Source organism: Marmota monax, unplaced genomic scaffold (genome assembly GCF_021218885.2).
Source record: "Marmota monax isolate L192 unplaced genomic scaffold, Marmota_monax_Labrador192_F-V1.1 WCK01_AAM20220418_F8-fsc00002, whole genome shotgun sequence".
Classification (NCBI taxonomy): domain Eukaryota; kingdom Metazoa; phylum Chordata; class Mammalia; order Rodentia; family Sciuridae; genus Marmota; species Marmota monax.
In genome coordinates, this window is record NW_026693571.1 from 19,156,698 (window position 1) to 19,179,384 (window position 22,687).

At 32.1% G+C, this 22,687-nt stretch overlaps 1 protein-coding gene across 4 annotated transcripts in view; it reads right to left on the bottom strand.

Annotated features, from left to right (window-relative positions):
• Rap1gds1 (Rap1 GTPase-GDP dissociation stimulator 1) overlaps positions 1 to 22,687 on the bottom strand; it is a 150,406-nt gene that overhangs the window by 79,553 nt on the left and 48,166 nt on the right. For all 4 annotated transcript variants that reach the window (XM_046459024.1, XM_046459023.1, XM_046459022.1 and 1 more), the window contains exons 3-4: positions 13,575 to 13,697; positions 7,890 to 8,015 (exon numbers count right to left, since the gene is read on the bottom strand). In XM_046459024.1, coding sequence (XP_046314980.1) covers positions 7,890 to 8,015; positions 13,575 to 13,697 — 249 coding nt within the window. The remainder of the gene's footprint in view (positions 1 to 7,889; positions 8,016 to 13,574; positions 13,698 to 22,687) is intronic.

The following is a 22,687-nucleotide window of genomic DNA, read 5'->3' on the forward strand; positions in this document are numbered from 1 at the left end:
TTTGTTCCCAGGATGTAGGCTCCCTATTTACCTCTCTTATTGTTTCTTTAGCTGAGAAAAAACTTTTTAGTTTGAGTAAGTCCCATTTGTTGATTCTAGTTATTAACTTTTGTGCTATGGGTGTTCTATTGAGGAATTTGGAGCCCGACCCCACAGTATGTAGATCGTAGCCAACTTTTTCTTCTATCAGACGGCGTGTCTCTGATTTGATATCAAGCTCCTTGATCCACTTTGAATTCACTTTTGTGCATGGTGAGAGAAAGGGATTCAGTTTCATTTTGTTGCATATGGATTTCCAGTTTTCCCAGCACCATTTGTTGAAGATGCTATCCTTCCTCCATTGCATGCTTTTAGCCCCTTTATCAAATATAAGATAGTTGTAGTTTTGTGGATTGGTTTCTGTGTCCTCTATTCTGTACCACTGGTCCACCCGCCTGTTTTGGTACCAGTACCATGCTGTTTTTGTTACTATTGCTCTGTAGTATAGTTTGAAGTCTGTTACCAGTGAATTAAAATACAGAACTATAATATGATCCATAATCCCACTTCTCTCTAGAGGAAATGAAATCAGGATATCCAAGAAATATTTCCAAACCCATATTCGGTGTAATATCATTTACAATTGTCAAGAAATGAAAACAACCTAAGTGTCCACTGATGGGCAAGTAGACCAAGATACCATGACTATTTATACACCCATACATACACATACTGAAATAGCATTCAGTCATGATAAAGGAAATTCTGCCATTTGCAATAATACTGATGAGTTTGAAGGACATTATGCTAAATGGAACAAGCCAGATACAGAAAGAAAAATACTCTTACATGTGGACTCTTAACTAGTCAGACTGATTGAAAACAGAGTAGAATTGTGGTTGTCAGGGGTTGGTAGTTGGTGAATGGGGGAAATGTAGAGATATTAGTCAAAGGGTATAAACTTTCAATTATAATATGAATACATTCTGGGGATTTATGTACAGCATGGAGGTTACATTTAATGACAATGCAATGCATATTTAAAATTTACAAAAAGGATCGCTCTTATGTGTTCTTACTACATGCATATATACACATTGGTAACTATGTGAAATGAAAATGTTTTAACTTGATTGTGGCGATTATTTCACAACGTATGTGTATCACATCATCAACTGTACACCTTAAATATATACAATTTTGTTTGTCAAGTATACATCAATAAAGGTGGAGAACAAATAAAAATGTTTTTAAATACCACAGTATCTTTAATTAAGCAATATTTTCTGTCTTCATGTTAATCTTAACTGATAAAACACCTAAACAGCTAAAATTCATCTACCTTTACTTTCCATTCAGGAAGAAAAAAAAGGCACTTTCTTGTTCTCATTCCAATTATACCTTCTGTCAGAAATTCACTTTGTCCTTGTCCAATGGATCCTATCCCAATAATATGAATTTTCTCTACCTAAATCTTATTTTGGGGTTGACTTTTTAAATGACTTTTTTTTCCTAATTTTTGGAGGGGAGGAAATAATAGTACAGGTGACTTTATGCTTTACTTTAACTGTACAAATTCAGTAAAAACAAAAGAAAGCATATTTTGGATTATGCTTTAAAATTGTGGGTTTTTTTGGGGGGAGGAGGGAGGTACACACCATTCCCCTCCCCAAGAAAGGATAATAGAAACAAGTTGATTTTATATGTATAAATCCTAGATATAGGGAGTTTTGGAAATTTTTATTTTGAAATAATTAGTGACTCAGAGAAGTTACCAAAGAAGAAAAAACAAACCAAAAATGATCCAAAAAGCACAAGAAGGTCATGTGTAGTTGTGCATGGTAGAGTAGGCCTTTATTTCTATGAGTAGGGAGGATGAGACAAGAGAATTTCAAGTTCCAGGCCAGTCTGGAAACTTGGTGAGACACTATCAAAATACAAAAGGGCTGGGGCTATAGCTCAATGGTGAGCCCTGGGTTCAACCCCTCAGTGCCACAAAGGAAAAGAAAGAGATAGAGGAAAGAAAGAAAAGAAAGATCTTGTATATATTCCATTCAGATTCCTACAAAGGTAACATCAAACAAACTCAAGGACAATAGCCCAACCAGGAAACTGGTTGGTAACATCTACAGACTCTATTCAGATTTCATCAATGTTTAAAGGCACTAGTGTATGTGTGTGAACATGTATGGTTCTAAGCAATCTTATTATAGGTATACATTGATACAATGTTAGCAGTGTGGTATTTTAAACACTTTCATGCAAACTGGACTTTCATCAAACTGACAATAAACTTAACAACAAAGATAAACACATTTTTTCATCTTAGATAATACAACTTGTATATGTTTTATGAAAGGAAGAAAATGACCAGAGATAACAAATGAAAAGTAGAATTCTATTTTGACTTCACACTGAACTATGCAACACATTCAAATCAAAACTTCTTCAAATTTTAAGGTTGTATGCCTGAACCAAGTTCAAACCATCCAAAGCTAACATGTTTGGGCTATGTTTCACAAATAAAACTGTTCTCACTAACAAATCATTATTTCTTAGATTCTACTGAAGATTAATACAAGAAACAATCACTTGGAGAACACTTGGGCAAGATTTGCAGAACTATTTTTGAACACTCTATACCAGTCAATATCCTTTACAAGTTTTAACTACGTACATACAAAGAATCACTGGTGAACTAAGGATATCCTATGGATAAATTCCTTCTAGCATTTTGTCTGTTTATTTAAGAAATGGAATATTTCTTTTCAGCATGAGATAAAAATTACACAGGAAATCAATTTTTCACTTTGGCTACCAAGAAGCTCAAGCTTTCTCTGTAATTACGTATCTTACATATAGTTAAGTATATTATCCCTTATTCCTCCCAGATTTATCTTTGCCTCCTTTTCTGGCTTTCATGTCTTCATTGTAAATATTTTTGTGTGTGTGTTTGTGTACATATTACATTAGGCTACAGCACATTTTTTAGAAACAATCATCACAGTATTTGCTTTCATAAGTAATTCATGATCTGTGTGATACTTTTATATATAAACCTTATTTAATCCACATAATAAACCCAGTTTACCAATGAGAAAACTAAAATCAGAAAGAGTAAATAAAAAATTTAGTAAGTGCAGAGCTGGAAATCATATCCATTTATGTCTGCCTTCTGAGGGCATAGTAAGATTTTAAACATTTATAGTTATATTAATTTTTATACCATAATTATATTAATTTTCCTAAGCAATAGACTATTTGATTAGTTTCTAAAAAACAGCTGCAATTAGTACTCTCATCATCTGTTTATTTTATTCTGCCAAGCCCACATATCTAATGTGTACTCTAACTACCCTCAAGCTATGTTCCTTTGTTCACATTATTTTTTCTACCACATTAAAAGCTTTTGTGCATGAACCTTTTAGAGTTTCAGATAGGGTTACAAAACAGTATCTACTTTATATACTTATGGCATCTTTACAATGAAGTATTTTCATGTGATTATAATTACAAATTATAATTTCTCTGAAAATAACAGCACCATATAGTTGTTTATTGAATATATTATATACATTATATTGAATATATAATGTACTTTGACAACAGACTCAAAAAATAAACTGGTCAAAGTTAAGAATCTGATTTTTGTGTTACTTACTGGTTGACAATTTCTACTTTATTCTAAAACGAAATAATTAAAAAATTGGCAATAGACCTACAAAAACTTTTAATAACATATCAAATAATCTAATGAATATCATTGAAATACATATTTATTTTTAAAAGCCAGTCAAAAATAGTTTCCTGTTAACTACAACAGTTGCAAATATACTTCGATTACATGGGCAATTTCAAAGCATGTCTGTACTATATTAATACATAGTTATCTGACCAACTTATTTTAAAAATAGTGTAGAAACACTATTAATTGTTTTCATCATTTGCAGTCATAACCATACATTCTCTCTTCTTCCTTTACATAAAAATAGTGTAGCACAGTAAGAATCACTAATATACAAATGGGTACATGCATATATTTGAGCATCATTTTTACTTATACTTGAAGTCAATTAAATAATATTTATTTTATTTAATAAACACTGTTTTTGGCAAGTCTGATTACTAACTCCTTCTGAATATTTACTCTTCAGTAATTAAGAATATAATTTTATCTTTTCTACCATGTGAAACAGCCTACCATATAACCTTTCTTCCTTAAGTGTACATATGTTTCCAATATGGAGCTAATTATATAATATTAATTTTATTTCTGTAAAGAAGAATATTTAATTTTAAAATGTTCATGTGATTTTTCCTTTTGAATAAAAAAGACAAATATTTAATTTTATGTAAGCATTTTTTCCTGCCTCTACTAATATTTTTTTAACTAATGTATCAAACACTCAGTTATTTCCTGACCTCAGGCAAAAATATTCACAAACATGGAAAACTCAATCTCCAGACACCAAATTATTCCCTGAAATTATAAATACAGGATGGGAACTTGAGGCTTTTCAAAATTACAAGACCATTTAACTATTTCAATTTAAAATGTGCACAGCTGTATAAAATAAATCAATGAAAGAATTGAATGCCACAAAGATGGCCATATAGGAAGAAAGCAACACTCATTTTTTTTTATATCACCTTTGAGAAGAATGTGTGATTAATAGGCCAAACAATGTATTTCTGAAATATGATACTGTTTCTCTTTATTTAAAACCACATTCCTGAGCATTTCCTTCTAAATTGAAATATAACTTTTCTCTCTTCTTTCATCTGAAAGACGTCAAACCTCTCATAAAAAGAGTTATTTTGACAAAGTTAAAGAGCAAAAGTTTTAAAATGTTGTTTATATCAAAGTCTATTTGGATACTTCGAAAAAGAAACTCATAAATGAAGGTTCTTAGAAGCTATTTGGGAGAAAAAAAAAATTGAGCAGGCATTTTAAATGAAAAATGTTCCCAATCACTGATTCTTTCATCTCCATATGTAAGAGGGGGATTGGGATTCAAAAAGTTCATCAGCAACAAAGCCTTACTCTGTCCCATTTAGTAGTTATGTCAGCCTGTTACTTGCTGTTAAGATTATATAAGACCGTTTTCTTCCATTAGGAAGAGTTCCTAAAATGGGAGCTGTCAAAGCTGTTAAAACTGAAATCTGACCTACTTCTTTTCTAAAGATTTCCATGAATTTTATGATATTTCTTTCTACAGAGGGAGCTTTTCCTCCTTTCAGATAAACTATATTAACTGTAATATGTCAGCATATGCTTTATTTTGTAGGTGTCAAAATAAAAACCTATAACACACACACACAAATTTCTTGATTTTTTTTTCCTCCAATAGTGAATTGCTTACAGTACTTTCTGTATACATCAGATCTAGTATCTTCTGCAACCTACTACCATTCTGAATAAAATCACACTAAAAAGTTGTTCATTTGGAGTAAATAGGTAAAATGTTAAGTCAACCACTTAACTTGACAAGTAAGTTTGATGAAATGTAAATGTGAATTTTAAAACATACTATATTTGGAAGAAAAAACTTCCATGTATTTACGAGGCTCTCACATATAGTGTTCTATTTTTCTTCAAAAACGAAGCATTACCTTTTTGAGAGGGAAGAAGGTTGATGAATTAATTAGAATGAAAGCCATTAAAAACTTAAAAAAGAGAAACTTATCTTTTAGGTTTCTTAAAAGAAAATAAATAAGAAACACATTTCAGGTAAATTCATAAGTAACCATACAAGCATCACATTTACAGACTTTTATATCATTCTTGAAATTTGAATATAGACTCTTATGTTACTATAATAATTCTGAAGAAATCATTAAGTCACAAAAACTTAATTTAAAATTAAAAGGTAATAAGAAAGCATGCAGTCTTATAGAAATTATATGCATAAGACAGCACAGCATGATGAACACATTCTCATCATATGACTTACAGCAATAAATCAGTTCTTATATATACTCATTTTTAAGAAATCCAACTTCATTTTCCTTAACCAAGGCCTAAAAGCATAAAACTATGGCTTGTATTCACTATTCTTAATTACTCATTTAAGCAGAATTTCCATTGAACTAAATGAAGATGAAGTAGTTATAAATAAGTGAAACAAAAAAATTAACTTCATAACTTAAAGAATATCCACAAAACTTTATACTGTGTTTCTCATAAGATATAAAAAATGGATTTGGTAAGCACGATAATAATAAGACTTCAGCTTCACCAAAATGATAGTCTTATTAACTGGAAACTTATTACTCTAACTTCAAGGTTTCTTAGAGTACACAGGAAATAAATTACTCTGTGTCCACAAAATATACTGCAGTATTAGATGAAAGATCACTCACTGGTTTTCTATTTTGCCGATACTAAGTAAAATTCCAGGACAAATGTCCTCAAAACAGATAATACTCCCTATGTTTAAACAATGTACAATTCAAGAATAACTATGCTGAACAAGGCTTAAAGAATTCTTCGGGTAGCCTTAACTTCTAGGAAAAAATAGGATAAGAATAAAAACAGTAATAGTCAATACTCTCCAACTACATATCATTAATCCTTGCTTATTACGGTGTAGAGGTCTTTTTAACATTATATTGCTAAAAATAAATCATAAAATGTATAATAGTTCATTCTTGAAAGTTGTGATTATAAGGTAGAATGTTTAATAAAAATCACACACATGAAAATACAAAATTATAAACATAAAGCACTAGCATTTTGTGAATAAAGCTAATGCTCTAAGATAAAACAAACAGGAGCAAAGAAGCAGATAGGTAAATTTATAGGCAGCACTGGAGACTAGAAACTGTAAGTTAAAATTGATGTAAAGACCCTCACATCCTTAGACATGTTACTGATACTTCAAACTTAAGGCTCATAACACATTACAGAAAACAGAAGGAGAGGAGAACAAATGAGGCTAGCCTTACCAGTCTATTATAATAACTAGAGTTTCATTTTTTCTTCTCTTTCTTTTATCATAAATTAATGTTCATACTCTTACTTTCCACCTGGCTCTTAAGCATGAATCACTTTTTTAAGCACTGATAAAAGGGTCACACATTTTGTGTTTGTAATAAAAACTCACTTGAGATATTAACTCAACAAGGAATTTAAGCATTAAAAGTTATACTAGTTACATAAATAAGACTATATTTTCCAGGAGGCTTTAAAAGTGAATGATAAATATGTGGTTTGGGCTTAGAAAAGTCTAAGGAAAATCAGGTTAAGCCTAATTAAATTGGTTACAACTGAGGATTTTCTGTACTTTGTTTATATATAGGAAGGAACAATAGAAATCATAACACTTTTGCAATACACATATACCCAAATTCTTGTTTCTCTTTGTCCAGAACAATGCGTTATAGAAGGTGTTGAAGATGACAATGGCACAACGACAAGTAGCAATGGAGTCAATGTGAATGCCAATCTAGCTTTTGAGAAGATAATGGGTTTTCTGAATATTTTCAGGGTTTTCTGAATATTTTCACTGAATACAAAGCAATTAAAATTTTATTTGGACGGACTCAGAAACTTTAAAAACTGTCCATAAGCATTCTCATTTGACACACATCTTCAATAAACCGTAAGGTTAACGCATGTATTCTTGCTTAATTTAAAAGCCCTAATTTTAGAAACATGCTTATTTTTGTCAGAAAATATCTCTTGTGGTAACAGAGGAAGATAATTAATTTCCTGTCACTTCTTAGTTATGAGCATGATGGCTTGCAGGCCACAGTTGTTCTGCTACATGAGCAGAGATAAATCATGCTAGCCCATGTTAATGTATTGGTCAGCCTAGAAAAGCCAGTCCTAACACGAAAATGCAATTAATCCGAAAATCACAATTCTTAAACATTTACAAATGCATTACTGACAACTCAACACTTACGGCTATCGTAACATATGTTTCCTAGAGCCCTGCCAGTTTGCAGCAGCACTTCCTGGTCTTTGCTATTTAGCAGCTGTACCAGTGGTGAAATCAATCCAGCATCCACACATGGAATTCGCATGAATTCTGAAAATAAAAGGCATACTTAATTAAAATTCTACAATTTACATAAACAATTCCCATAGTAAAATAAGCATCTACTATTAATTTTTTTAAGGGGACTTACTATTTGAAAAGTACATTTCTGTTAAAAAATGCTCTGTTATGACCCTACTAAACAGTTCATGAAATAAGTACACAAAAATGAGAGGGTCATAGTTTTCTTTGTTGATAATTTCTGCCATAAACCAAAAGGATTTTTAATTAACTTCCATTACAACTAATTTATCACTATCTTCTTAGAATAGCTGGATGTGCTTTGGAAGCAGCATGCAATGATGGCAATGTTCTTTCTATGAGCCTGGTAATTAAAGTACCACAGTTATAAACTAATCCATCACATGGCCTAATTCTTCATTATATGATCTCTAACCAGCCAAAATAACAAATTTATTTAAAAAGCACTCCAGTGAATCATTATAAATAATAGTCCTTTTCAATTGGTAAGTCCTAGTGAAATCATGTACTCCATTTCTGCATTCCTATTCTTTATTAAAAATCCATTTTTATGGATCCCTTATAACTGCTGCTGTACCCAAGCACTTATAGGTCTAAAGCACCAAATATTAAGTTTTCTTATACTGCAACCTCATTTTCCCCTTATCTTTATAGTATATCATTTTCTACTAATTGGCTCCCAATCGTACCACCACGGTCATGATTGGAAATAACTATTTTATACTGCTTCATGATGGGCCACAACAAAATTTAAGGATAATGAAGATACGCAATTGAAAAAAGTTCTCCAATAACCATATCAGAATAGTCATTTTGGACATCAAAACTTACCAACAGGATGTTCTTGTCAATAAAGTTCATCATCACAGAGCTAATTTCTTAACCTATAATTTTTACTACTAAAAAACAACTATCTTCTCACTCTCACTTTCAAGGAGATCCACTCTTTTGTTTTTGTTTCACCTGTATTCTTCTAAGCAATAATCCCCCTCTTCCTTCATTTCCAAATTAGAGCATAACACAGAGAGCTGTGATGTGAACTGTCACCTCTAAAACATCTTCTTATTAGGGGTAGTGGGGATGTGGCTCAGCATTACAGTGTTTGCCTAGCATGCCTGAGGCTATGGGTTCAATCCCAGTACTGAAAACCTAACCAAAAAATCTTCCTGTCCCCCTAAAATAGCTAGTCACAGAGTATTCCACTCTATCAAAAAGCAATGGATTTCATTCCTATCCTTTCTTTTATCACTGAAAACTTTCTGTGATTTAAAATTCCAATATTAAAATTAATTCCTATTTTTAAAATAACCTTAAGTTAAACCTTTAAGTTTATCACTGATATTAAAACATCAATAATAAGAAAGCTTAACAATTATATCTATCAAGTGATTTGTTAAAAACCTTGCAGTAGTTTTAACCCTACCACTTGTCAGAAAAACAAATTATGCTACACATGGCCATAAATTCTGTGATCATCTATAGGAAATGACACATTAATTTACTTATCTACCTCTTACATTAACTGTTACTTTAGAAATTTTTATAGATTTCAAATGTAAATTAATGAGTCACCAACTCAAAGACTGATGTTCATTATCCTCTTCACCAAGCTATATCTAGCTCCAACAGTTAAGATCATCTCATTTCATTGACAACTCTTAAGAAATTTAGCAATAATATGATTTGCACTCATTTCATAAACAGAACTTATTGTTACACATTATTTCATTTGTTTTGTTGTAACTATTCCCCAAGCAAAGGAAACATAGAGGTATTATTATCCTTTGCTATTATGTTCTAATTACCTATATACGAATTTCTCAAAACTGATTCCACAAACAAAAGCTTCAGGTATTCTTAAAATTATTTAAGTTAAATAATATAGGAAAACCATGGCATCAAATAAAACTGCTCAACTGAATTTTATTCAGAAACATAAAAAGATAGAACAAGGCTATGACAGTCCTCAGCCTTACAGTCAATGTAAAGGCAACACTGCCAGCCTCTGAAGAAAGTAACATCCTTTAAAAACAATTTTTTAACTGAGAGCAGCAGCCCTCCTTAGCTAGTTTAAAAACCATGCTTCAGATAGATATATTTTAAAAATATATTAGATTATCAGAATACATTTAAAATACTATATCATATTGAGAGGCTTCAGAATGGCTGTGACAGTCATCCTTACTCAAAGGGGTTATTGTTGTATACGTGCCTGTGTTCCCAACAATGAGTCTGCTCCCTCATCACAGCTGGCTGGATTCTAACTCATATCAGCCTATGTAGGGCTGGTCAATAGCCTAAAAAGATGGTTTACGCTTCAAGATCTGCTAAACAGAGCAATGGTGATGACTAAAGAAAAATCAAATTCTCACTCTTGGCAATTTGAACTCCAGAGAACTGAAAAAAAACTTCTTGGGAAGGGAGAGACTGGGAGTACTCTAAGGGGAAGCTAAAATAAAAATGCATACAGATTAATAATGAATAGATATCAAAGTCAGTGAAGCCATTAGGCTACAGAAAGCAGAAATCCTTAAATTTTTGTATGTATGTATATCTATGTGACACAGAATTCTTTTTTATTTTTTGCATAATGTGTGAACTTCAATGCAGAAATCGAATTCATAGGTTTTAAGGAATAGGATCATACTACCATAATGACAATAAAGTTTAATAACAAAGTTGATTCCTATCTAAGAAAACAGATTATTAAAGAATTTGAAATTATGTACATAATACTTGGCACAATGAAGGCACATAATAGTAGTATTAAAAATGATTATTAGTTACCTTCAGAATCCAATTCTGAAAAGGAAGAAGTATTCATAGAGTCTTCCTATCTTGTTTATTATTCCACTGCCCCATATCAGTCTTAAGTTTTTTATAAAAGGGAATAATTTATTTTAAAAGGTCTAAAAATCTTTTACTATGATTTATGGTCATAGCTATCCTCCCACATTAAACTTGTGCATGTAATATCTTATTACTCCTCTGAAGTGTTAATGTCAGCACAGTCAGCTTTGTTAATTTTTAGAGCTTCTTTTTGTATGCAAACATTTAAACAGACTTTGTTTATTCTGAAACTATGAAGTATATGCTAATTTTCTCCTGTGTATTACATAATAAGTACTGTAAGATAAACAAATAAACTTCCAACCTCATTTTTCTCTGGTTCATACAATGTTTGTTCATTGTAAAGTTTCTAACAAGAATAAATACAAGTATAATTAATATACTCTGTTGTATCACGTTGCATTTCTGAAGATATGTATTTGTGTTAAAAAAAAAAAAGATTCTGATCTACTTTCTCAGTTGGTCACTTCAAAAAAAGCATCATGGTCATTAAGCAATAAACATCCAAATGTATACCCTTTATTTTTAACTAGTAGAGGCTAACAATACGCCCTTTTCATTAGCCTTTGATTTAAACTACACAAGCTAAAAACTGTATTGTCTTTAGAACACACTCATGTCTTTTAGAGCATTACTAAAAGAATCTCTAGTAGCAGAGTTGTCATGAAACCGTGACAAAGCATTATGAGCAATGATATTAAGAGCATATAATTTCTGAATTTATACAACAGTATTTGTGCCCATTTTTAAGAAAGAGTGTTTTAACATAAAAATTATACCTCTACCTCAATTTCTGGAAATCTACAGTATGATTCTAATAAGGCTAAAATTTAACTACCTATCTTAACAAACAAGATGCTTTGTATCTAAGAAGATTTTGATAGGGTTGGTCTAGGTTATAAACAATGCCTAGAGAGGTTCCATCTAGGCAAATCACATCTAGACTTGACTCTTAGATGTGACATTCAAGTAACAACAACAAAATATACAGTGTAACTGAAGCCTAAAGGCATGGTGATAACCTTTATTTTTTTTTTTTAATTTTTTTTATTGGTTGTTCAAAACATTATAAAGCTCTTGACATATCATATTTCATACATTAGATTCAAGTTGGTTATGAACTCCCAATTTTACCCCAAATACAGATTGCAGAATCACATCGGTTACACATCCACATTTTTACATAATGCCCTATTAGTAACTGTTGTATTCTGCTACCTTTCCTATCCTCTACCATCCCCCCTCCCTCCCCTCCCATCTTCTCTCTCTACCCCATCCACTGTAATTCATATCTCTCCTTGTTTATTTTCCCATTCCCCTCACAACCTCTTATATGTAATTTTGTATAACAATGAGGGTCTCCCTCCATTACCATGCAATTTCCCTTTTCTCTCCCTTTCCATCCCACCTCATGTATCTGTTTAATGTTAATCTTTTCTTCCTGCTCTTCCTCCCTGCTCTGTTCTTAGTTGCTCTCATTATATCAAAGAAGACATTTGGTATTTGTTTTTTAGGGATTGGCTAGCTTCACTAAGCATAATCTGCTCTAGTGCCATCCATTTCCCTGCAAATTCTATGATTTTGTCATTTTTAGTGCTGCGTGTGGTTCAGTGGTGATAACCTTTAAATAAAAAAATTATGTGGCTATTTTCTTTCCAAGAACACACATAAGAACATGTTTTTACAGTCACAAGCAATACATAGTAGTACTTTACCAAGCCACCTGGCATAATGATTAAACAAACGAATCCAGCATTTAAAATTTTTTTCTTTAAAGCATAAAATGCAACATAATAAAGTGTGCAACAAACTAAAATAAAGGCCTAAAAATAATATCAAACTTTGACAAATTGAGGCACACTAAAGTATTATTACATTTACTATGGCTTTCCCTCATGCTTAAAAAAGTACTTTAAGAATTCAGTGCTTTCTGGGGCTAAGGCTGGGGTTGTGGCTCAGTGGTAGAGCACTTGCCTTGCAGATGTGAGGCACTGATTTCAATTCTCAGCACAACATAAAAATAAATAAAGGTATTGTACCCATCTACAACTAAAAAAATATTTAAAAAAAATTCAGTTTTCTCAAACTGACTGAATTAAAATCATGTGCAAACATTTCTGCTGTAATTCTTCTAAAAATCTCTCGCTGGAGGTTCCATAAACAATGAATTAAGTATTATATAATCTAACTTTGCTGTTGTTGCTTTTCCAGGGTATTCTTACAGGATTTTTTTTTTTTTAAAAGCAGATGTTTTCCAGGAAGTCAAGTGCAGGAAACAGAACATACATTCCAACTGCATTATTGATGTCAAATGCCAATGTCAGAAGGATAGGCAAGACTGGGGAAGAAAAAAAAAGCAAGCCAATCTGGCTACAACACAAATCAACAGAAAAGGTAACCTCTCCTATGACAATGAAGATGAATGACTTACTGACAAGCTCAAGAATCATATATGCAAAGTAATAAATGATGCAAATATAGGTAAGACTAGCAGTTCTTTCCCTTAGTTCTTCTCTGAAGGAATGAAACAGCAAATGAGAAATGTATGAATTAAATGACTAGAATCGTAGTCATTTCAAACAATTACGTGAAAAAATGTCAAAGAAAGGAGAATAGAAAAAAATCTAATCTATAAAATTAAAACATATAAACATACTGACAAGTAAGGTGTAAAACTGAAGATGTTCCCAGCAGAAAAGTTCTTGAGGAAAACCTCACCATTTTTGGCTACTTCTGCTATGATGTTAGCTACTTTGGCTGTGCAAGAAGACTGTGGAGTCAAAAGACTTGCAAACACTTGAAGTATTCCACTTCCTTGCATTTTTTCACTTGTTTCCATATCTGAAAGAAATAATACAAAGAAAATCGTTAATACAAACACTGACAACTTAATCTATAATAAATTCTTCAAGAATCTTCCTATTCATCATATAGTTTCAACATATATTCAAATGTTTATTTATATAAATTATCTTCTATGCCATGAACTGCTTTGATCTTAAGTTTTAATCACACAAAACACTTTACAATATTTTGTCTATCTACAATCAGACTATTAAAAGAATTCTTTCTGAAAATATCATGTGCATAGAAAACTTACTTTTAATGTTGGTTTCAAGCCTGTCTATTTAGAACAGGAATGCTTTCTCTGTGTCTCTTTTGGATTTTTACAGCTATAACAAGATATTATTTTATATAAACTCTATGGTTCCTTATAATGATATTGCAACTTAAAAAATTGCAATTACAGGACTGGAGATGTAACTCAGTGAGAGAGCAATTGCTTAGCATGTGCAAGGCCCTAGGTTTAATCTTCAGCACTGCAATAAATTTTAAAAAGTTGGAAATAATAATGAACAAACTCCCTACTTCATATCATTTTATATAGAATGAATGAGTGATAGTGGACATAGTTCCATATGACTACTATGTTTTTTCATATAACTCATTCTAACCACCACTAATAAAGAAAGGAAATAGTAAACAGTAAAATCCATAACATTCAGAATTCCATTTGGTGATACAGAAAGTCAGGAGGTTTCCAACTTCTTTCCTTAAAGAGCCTATGAAACCAAGCTATTTCATGTACCTGTCTTTGAAAAAAGGGTCTATTAAAATAAAAGATAACAGGAATGATGATGGAAATAAAAGTTCAAGGAAATAAATTTACTCTTTATAAACAATAAAGAGAAATGGTATGTGTTTAAAGATAATATTCATTAGAGCATTCAATTTAAATTTGTTTCATTAAAATAACTGTCTTCAGTTAAATACCAACAGGAAGTGTAGCTTTAGATCTTTGGATATACATACAAATAATGGAAAACACTACAAAATTCTTGCTAAGTAAATGGAGGCTAATATGATTCAAAAGAGCAGAAAAACCATTTTTAATAGGATAATTTGAGAAAGCCCATAAAAATATATTTTTATAGTAAGTGCCAACTTTTAGTACAGTGTTTTTCAAACTGTGGATCCCGATTCATTAGTGAGCTCTGAAATTTTATCTGGTGAATGATTACCAGCAATTTCTTAAAAAGAGAGAATTAATAACAAAAAAGTAGAAAAATAACTGCATACTGTAAGTTAAAACAATGAAATTTTGGGTTGTTATGTATACACACATGCATACTATGTATGTGTGTGTGTATAAATATATATACACACACACACATATATATTTACATATATATAATATAAAATGTATTTCTAATTATGAGTTCTGATAAAAAATTAAAAGCTGCTATCTCATGCACCTCTCTAGTGCCCGAGATCTGTGTGAAAATAACATATCACTACCAGTATATGCTTTTATATCTTAGACTAATAAGTTTTAAGTTACCACTTGAAAAATCTAACACCTAACATTCATTAATTAATTTTTTTAAAGCAAGAAGTCAAAAATAACTGAACTCAACTTGCCATGTTTAAAAAATCCTTCCTTTTCTGACCACTACTACCAGAGAATGTATCACCTGCAACACTGGGTCAAGCTGCCCCAGGGGTCTAGCCCCACCATCTGCTGATGTTGGGATGGCTACAAGAGTCTGGCATAAGGCATGAATCATGATTAGATGTGGAGCTGAGGCATTTGTGCGTGTGAAGGCAAGCTAATTGCACCCATGCATTCCTCATTTTAACTGAAAGAATGGCTGAATATCAGAGCTGAATGTCAGGGGCAAGGGGAAAATAATGCAGACACTTGCCCTCTGGTAAGACTTTCCACAAATTACAATCAAAGCAATTGGGAGAATAGCTATGCTAAAATAGAAATCAAAAATTTGAAAATAGTATTTCCTGCCAGCATATGAATTTCTGTAAAGGTTTACAATCTAAGCATCAGGAATTACCCTTTTCTCTTTGTTGTAAAAACATAAAAAGCAAAATACTACTCTATCACTAAAACATCACTGTTCAATAAATAACTAAAAAGTTTTAACCTTATTTTAGAATACTTTCTGCACTGACATTCTACTGTATCTCAAACTGTATATTTATATTCAAACTCATAGATGTTCTCAGATATTTGTGAGCACCCTTGAAATGATTATAAAAGGCACTGAGGTTGATATTTGCAGGTCCCAATGAACAGCTACCTGTTAAAACAAAATAAAAATTTTAACAAGGCACTGTGATCAAGTGTTCTTTTAAAGAAAGGCAGATTTTTCAATATCTTTAGTCAGATTACTATTGGCATTTTTAACTACACTCCTTTGACATGTTTCTAAGAATCAATTCATTATCTTTCTCCTCCTTCATACTTAGGTGCAGTCATAAAAACATGTCTGAGTATGTCTACAAATTACAAGCACCTAGGAGCACCCTTTGAATTATGCAGGACCCATATATGAAGGGCAATTACTATTCTAATAGAAGATATGTAGAAGCTAATGTAGGAGTCATGCCCAGTAGCCCTTGCAGTCCTCGCAAGCTCTACCTCCACACCCCACCTGGCCTCCTGAAGACAAGAGGCAGCCCAGTTATGACACTTAAAACTGGATGTTTAAGCCAGAAAAACTGAAGAAGCCAGGTTACACTGCTGTATGGACAAAAGTTAAAGCACAATGCTTACAACTCCTCAAGGACAATAACCGGGCAGGACAAAGGATGGAGAAGGTGGAATAGGCAGGAACTATGTAATTTAAGATTATGGTTTGAGAAAAGGTAAAGTTCCTAATAATGCTAACCAAGTAAATACATTAAACTAATTATCTTCAGTTAAATACCAACAGGAAGTTTTCAAGTACGCTACCACAATAAGCTGAAATTATTACATTATCATATAGTCTTCATGAACACAAACTAATAAATATCATTTGATAACTAAATAACAACTCCATGTTAGAATAACAAAAATATTGACTGCTACTACTATGACTCTATTTGGTTAAAAACGTATTTGAATTAGATTGGTAATATAGCTTTAACATAATAAAAGATATTTTAAGTTTTGCTTAGTTTTGAGAATATTATTTTGATATTACATGTCCTATGGATCTTAAAGGCAGACTTTGGGGAGAAGACATATTTTCAGTGAGGACTCAGGTTTGGAATTGACTAAAAGGACCAGTAATATGACTCAAAGGACCATGGATATCCTGGTTTCTGAGGAAATGTACATTCCGCAAGGGGGAGATTTTAAAAATAGGGGTAACAAAGAAATCTGGCTCTATGCCTGGGCATTCTGATTCAAATCCAAGACTTCATTTACAACCAAGTCCCAAATCCTCTCTTATCAAATAGAAAACAAAATATTTGCACTGGGAGATATTATAAATATCTCACATTTAACATCCCAAATCCAATTTACTTTTTGCTTTAAATTCATTCTGATTTTCATCTCAGTAAATAGTAGGGAATCTAAGCCAGAAACCTTAGATCAATTATAAATTTCTCTTTTAGTAAATGGCTTCCTACCACCCACATTTAATAAGAACATAGGTTCCAAAGATTTCCATCTCACTACTATCTTTTGTGCCTATTGTTTCCTTTCTACATTCCTGCCATTTCAAGTTCTCAGTTCTGACCTCATTCAATCCAACAGCTTTAAAAGTCTCCCTAACTCCATTTTGGCTTCTTCCACCCAATCTGTCATCTATGATAATACAGAATAAACTTCTGGAAATGCAAATTTTGCCACTTCCCTAAATCTTAACGATCCTCCACAACTTTTAGATAAACATTCAAAGGCATTCATATTTTCCGATTGTATCTCCTATCTCCAACCACACTAAATGACTGAAGAGTAACCCAAACCAATCCTTCTATTTCATAACTCCTTTCAGCAAGTGATGTTCCCTCTCTAAAATGCTATTCCCGTGCCAGGAATGGTGGTGCCTTGCTACCATCCTTGGGAGGCTGAGACAGGAGGATCACAGGTTTGAAACCAGCCTTAGCCACTTGGTGAGGCCTTATGCAACTTAATGAGATCCTGTCTCAAAATAAGTACATAAGTAAGTACATGAGTAAGTAAAAATAAATAAATACACTAGGGATGTGGCTCAGTGGTTAAGTACCCTTGGGTTCAATTCTTGGTATCAAAAATAATACTAGTAATACATACAATAAAATGCCAGCCCCACTCACCCTACCATTTTAGATAATTCTTACTCAGACTTACATTGTCCTCATTCAAAGTTACCTATCAAAAGCCATTCATTCTTATGGTCCCAGCTTTATCTCTTTGTTTTTAAAAACAGTCATGTGAGATAGGCATGAATTGTCGTGTTTTTTTTATATTAAATAAGTAAGACCATATGGTACAATTATATTGGAAAAAACAAGAAACCAGTATTTCTGATTCCTAGCTGGTACTCTGTCCACCCCAACTGTCATCTGGAATATACATATTGTTGACAATACCTTAACTAGACTTGCCAAATTATGAAAAATATTTCTTTCTTAACATATTTTACAGGAATAGGAACTAAAGTAAGATAACTGAATAAGAAAGGAATGTATAGTATTTTGGAATAGCTAAACTGAGGCTGTGATAAGAAAAGAAAGGTAACTAGTCTATAAAGAATAAAGTGGGTTTAAAACACATAAGAGGAATACGCTGACTATAAGTAAACTCATGGACCAACAAATGAGAAATTAAAGTTTTCAAAAGAAAATGGAAGCACATGACGTGTGTGGGGGTGTATGTGTGAATAAAATGACATTTCTCTCATGATGAAAACCTTTTTTTCCCCCAGAGAGATCTTAACCACACAAAAGGAACAGAGATGCAAGAAAGAAAAGAATGTATGCAGTCGTGAAAAGAAGGAACGGAACAAACCCCATTTATACAATGACTCATCATCAGAAATAGGTCTTACTAAAAGATTAAGTTGTGAGACTCATTTTGTAAAATTACAATAAATGATTTTGATAGTCTTACAGTCATTTAAATTCCAGGGATAATGTAAGTTGTGGGAGTAGAAGTTGTGTTTAGAAATCATCAACAGAACAAGCAGGAAGACATGCTAGTTTGACTTTTTCTTTAAAATTACCACTAACTAGGTCATAAAGCAGTTGCTAAAAAACTAAAAATTGTACTATTAAAAAATAAAAGAGATTTACTGAGAAAGTAAACACCAAAAGGACTGTGTTAATGACTAAGGTAGAAGCAGAGAATGCAACTAGAATTATTCACCTAGAAGATGAAAATCATTACTGAAGATTCATTTCCTGTGGAAGTGTGGACTTTCACTTTTCAGACCAAGAGAATGGGTGTGTAACAAAACACAGTGAACAAATATTTTCAATTAAGGATCCATTTCCATTCTATTGTCAAATACCCTAGAGGAATATATCAAGTAAATAAAGCTGAACAGATCTGGCATCTGCAGAATTTTATGAAGTCCTTAATTTCCTCATGTTTACTGTGAGCCTACGGGATTACATACTGCTTTTCAAATAAATCATTTCTTAATGAGACATCTAAAAGAATGAGTGATTTGATGGATTCCTTTAATGCTAACTATAAATTATACTAACTACAAGTCAATGTGAAATAAAATTTACTCTACTTTCCCAAGAAAACAAAACAAACAAGAAGGGACACAGAAAAGTAAAAAAAAAAAGTTAAGAAGTCACTTTAAATTGACATTATAGTAACCTCAGTGTAAGGAAAAAAAACCTGAATGGATCATTATGTCATCTCAAAATGTACCTGAGAGATGTTCACTGTTGTCTAGCCATCTAAATAGCACATTATATAATCATTTTCAACATTTGAAAAGAATATTTAATATCATGACTGATCAAAAATATGCTGTTTTTAAAAAAGAAAGTTATTTTCAAATTTTGAAAAAATAAAAAAAATTATTTTTCTATATTTCCTAAATTCTATATAATATAGCCATCCACATATTTTATAAACAAAAAATATTTTAAACTTTGTGTATTAAGACATACTGCAAGTAACAAAGTACAGTATAATACATCAATGAGGAATTTACTAGCTCATAGATCACACAGTCTAGAAGATTCTAGAGGTGAAAGTCATCTCACTCAAATCCCATGAGCCTCACCAAAGGGGGAGAGCTGTGAAATAGAAAAGGGGAGAAGAGGGTTGGGATAGGGAGAGGGAAAGAATCTCAATTGACAGTAAAGAAAAAGAGAAATGTAGAACTATAGGACATAAAAGAGGCAAAGAAGAGATATAGTGATTTATTTTTACTTTATTAAAAAAACTCAATAAAAGGGAAAACAAACCCAAATCGAATCCTGTTGGCTTAAGTAGAACTGAAATGTTTTTAAAGCTTTATGGAAATAAATTATAATTTCAACTAAAATTGTAGAGAGAATAAAAATTCAGTTAGCAAAATGAAGCTCAAGGAAAGGGCTAAGAATAAAAGGAAAAAAGAAAGAAAAGAAAGCAAAAATGAAGGTATCGTTGGCCAAGCATGAATTTGATGTTAATTTCCAAAGGTTAAATAAATTTTCAGAACAGATGACCCAATGCTGACATAATAAACAATCAATAATTTTATGTAACCTTTTGGTAGAGGATTTTAAGTTTTTAGGGAGAATGGCTAAGATATAGGCTGTGACAGCAGAGTCATTTGACTATAGGATATTTTGAATAAATTTAGTATTTTTAAAAGTGCATGTTTGAAAGAAGGAAGAAGAATGAAGTCTTATTCTGAGAAGTAAATGGAAGGAATATCAAATCTCAAGAAAATTAACATATAAGATTATCAGATGAAATTGTGACAGTCGCTGATAAGTCAATGACCTTAACAGAGGATAATCGAATATTAAAAGAATATTGCTGATAAATATTGAATAATAAAATATTTGTCACAGAAAAAGACATGAAGAATATGGCTAAGGAGAGCTGGGGTTGTGACTCAGTGGTGGAGCACTTGCCTCACATGTATGAGGCACTGGGTTCAATCCTCAACACCACATAAAAACAAATAAAGGTACTGTGTCCATCTACAACTAAAAATACTTTAAAAATAACACTATGGCTAAAGAACCAGTTGGGAAAATGCCAACAAGTCTATGTAAAATACATTAGCACTACAACTGCACTGAGTCATTCTGAAAAGAGAATGAAATTAAGTAAATTTTTCTTTTTCAGTGCTGGGAATTGAATGCAGGGCCTTGAGGATGGTAGGTAAGAACCCTACCACTGAGATGCAGCCCCAGTACGTAAGATGCTTTTTTCAAGTATCTCTTCTCAATATAGTTTGGCTACAACAACAAAATCCATCAACACTAAACTGAAAACAAAAACATACTTTAGGTCACCATATCTACCAAGGAAAGAGAATAAATGCATTTATCAGGTTTAAATATCCCTTCAAACCTAGTTTTGAAAACGTTTTATTGTTCCCTCTTGGACTCCTTAAGGACATAAGTGGAATTCAAATACTCCTCAAACTCTCCCTCCTCCCTTTCACTTTAGAGCTCTCTCTGGAAATTTCCTTTGAAGTATTCCCAAGCAGATTCCTTAACTGCGGTTTACTCAACTTCCTAGCTCAAAAGAATTTGAGGTAGTTGTCTTCTGGCTTCATTAAAAAAACAATTTTCTCTTTTTTCAGCTACTACCATCTGTTAAGGCTATTCTATTCTCGTTATTAGAATTCTAACCATCAGGTTCACTATAGTTTACTTTCAGTTTTCTCCCCCCTCCTCCAATTTTTGCAACCATCTCAAACTCTAAGATGGTTAATAACTTTGCCTCACTTTCCCTGACTTTAACAAATGACCCAATTCCCACTGCTCTTTAACAATCCACAGCAGAATCATACTCAGGGTCTCATGATCATGTAGAACTGCTCCATGTTTGAAAGCATAAATTTGGAAATCAATTTCTGATACCATGTCTTTTATTTCCTTGTTAATTTTTTAACCTTATTTCTGTAATTCTAGTATTAACTAAATTCCCTAAAAACCCACATCACCTTACTTCTAAATCTTCTGATACTAAATGATTCTAGCTATGTACTATTTCATGTTCCCCAATTTAAAAATAGTTGTTATATTATTAAATATGTAAACTGGTATCACTACAAATCCAAATTTTATAATCTTATTGGACTTTCAACATTGTTCAATAATCATTTTATTCTGTAGTGATTTCTCTTCATATTTCCTAAACCAGTATCTCCCCATCACTGTCAAAGATAATCTTTCTTGGTAATTCAGAGTGTAAATATTTTGTTCCTTCACACCTAGACCAGCCTATGATATTAACTGATATTAGCCTATGATCCTTAACTCTTGTCTCAGAAAAACATGTCCTCCTCCTCATGGAAATTCTCCAGTCTATCTTTCAGACAACCACCACAATTTTTATTGTTTTTCACTTGCTTTTCTATGATATTAGAATAGCATAAAAAGTCCTTTCATAATTTGATCTCTAATGCTTTCAAGTTTTCATCTCTTGACCTGTTCCTGCTAGCAACATCAAAGTTTTGAGTTACTTACTGGAATACATTTTTTTCCTACCTCAGGAATTTTCCACACAAGTCCTCACATTTATGTAGCTCAAGTACACTGTACTTTCAAAATTCAGCACTCCTTGTTCAGGCTTATCCAAATACACACCACAATGTAACTGTCTCCCAATTGTCAGAACATACTTAGTAGTGAAGGACCCAGGAATGGATGAGATCACCCAAGGAAAGTGTGTTTTTACTGAGTCCCTATAGAAACTGTAAGATACAGGATGCAAATCATCTTCAGTAAACTTATCTATTAAGAAAAAGAGTGAGATTAATAAATTATCACAATTAAATGTTATTGATACAGTTGTATAAACATGGAAATGCTCACAAATAAGGTAACATGAGCTGAGCTTTTAAGGACAATAAAATATACTCTCAGCAAAA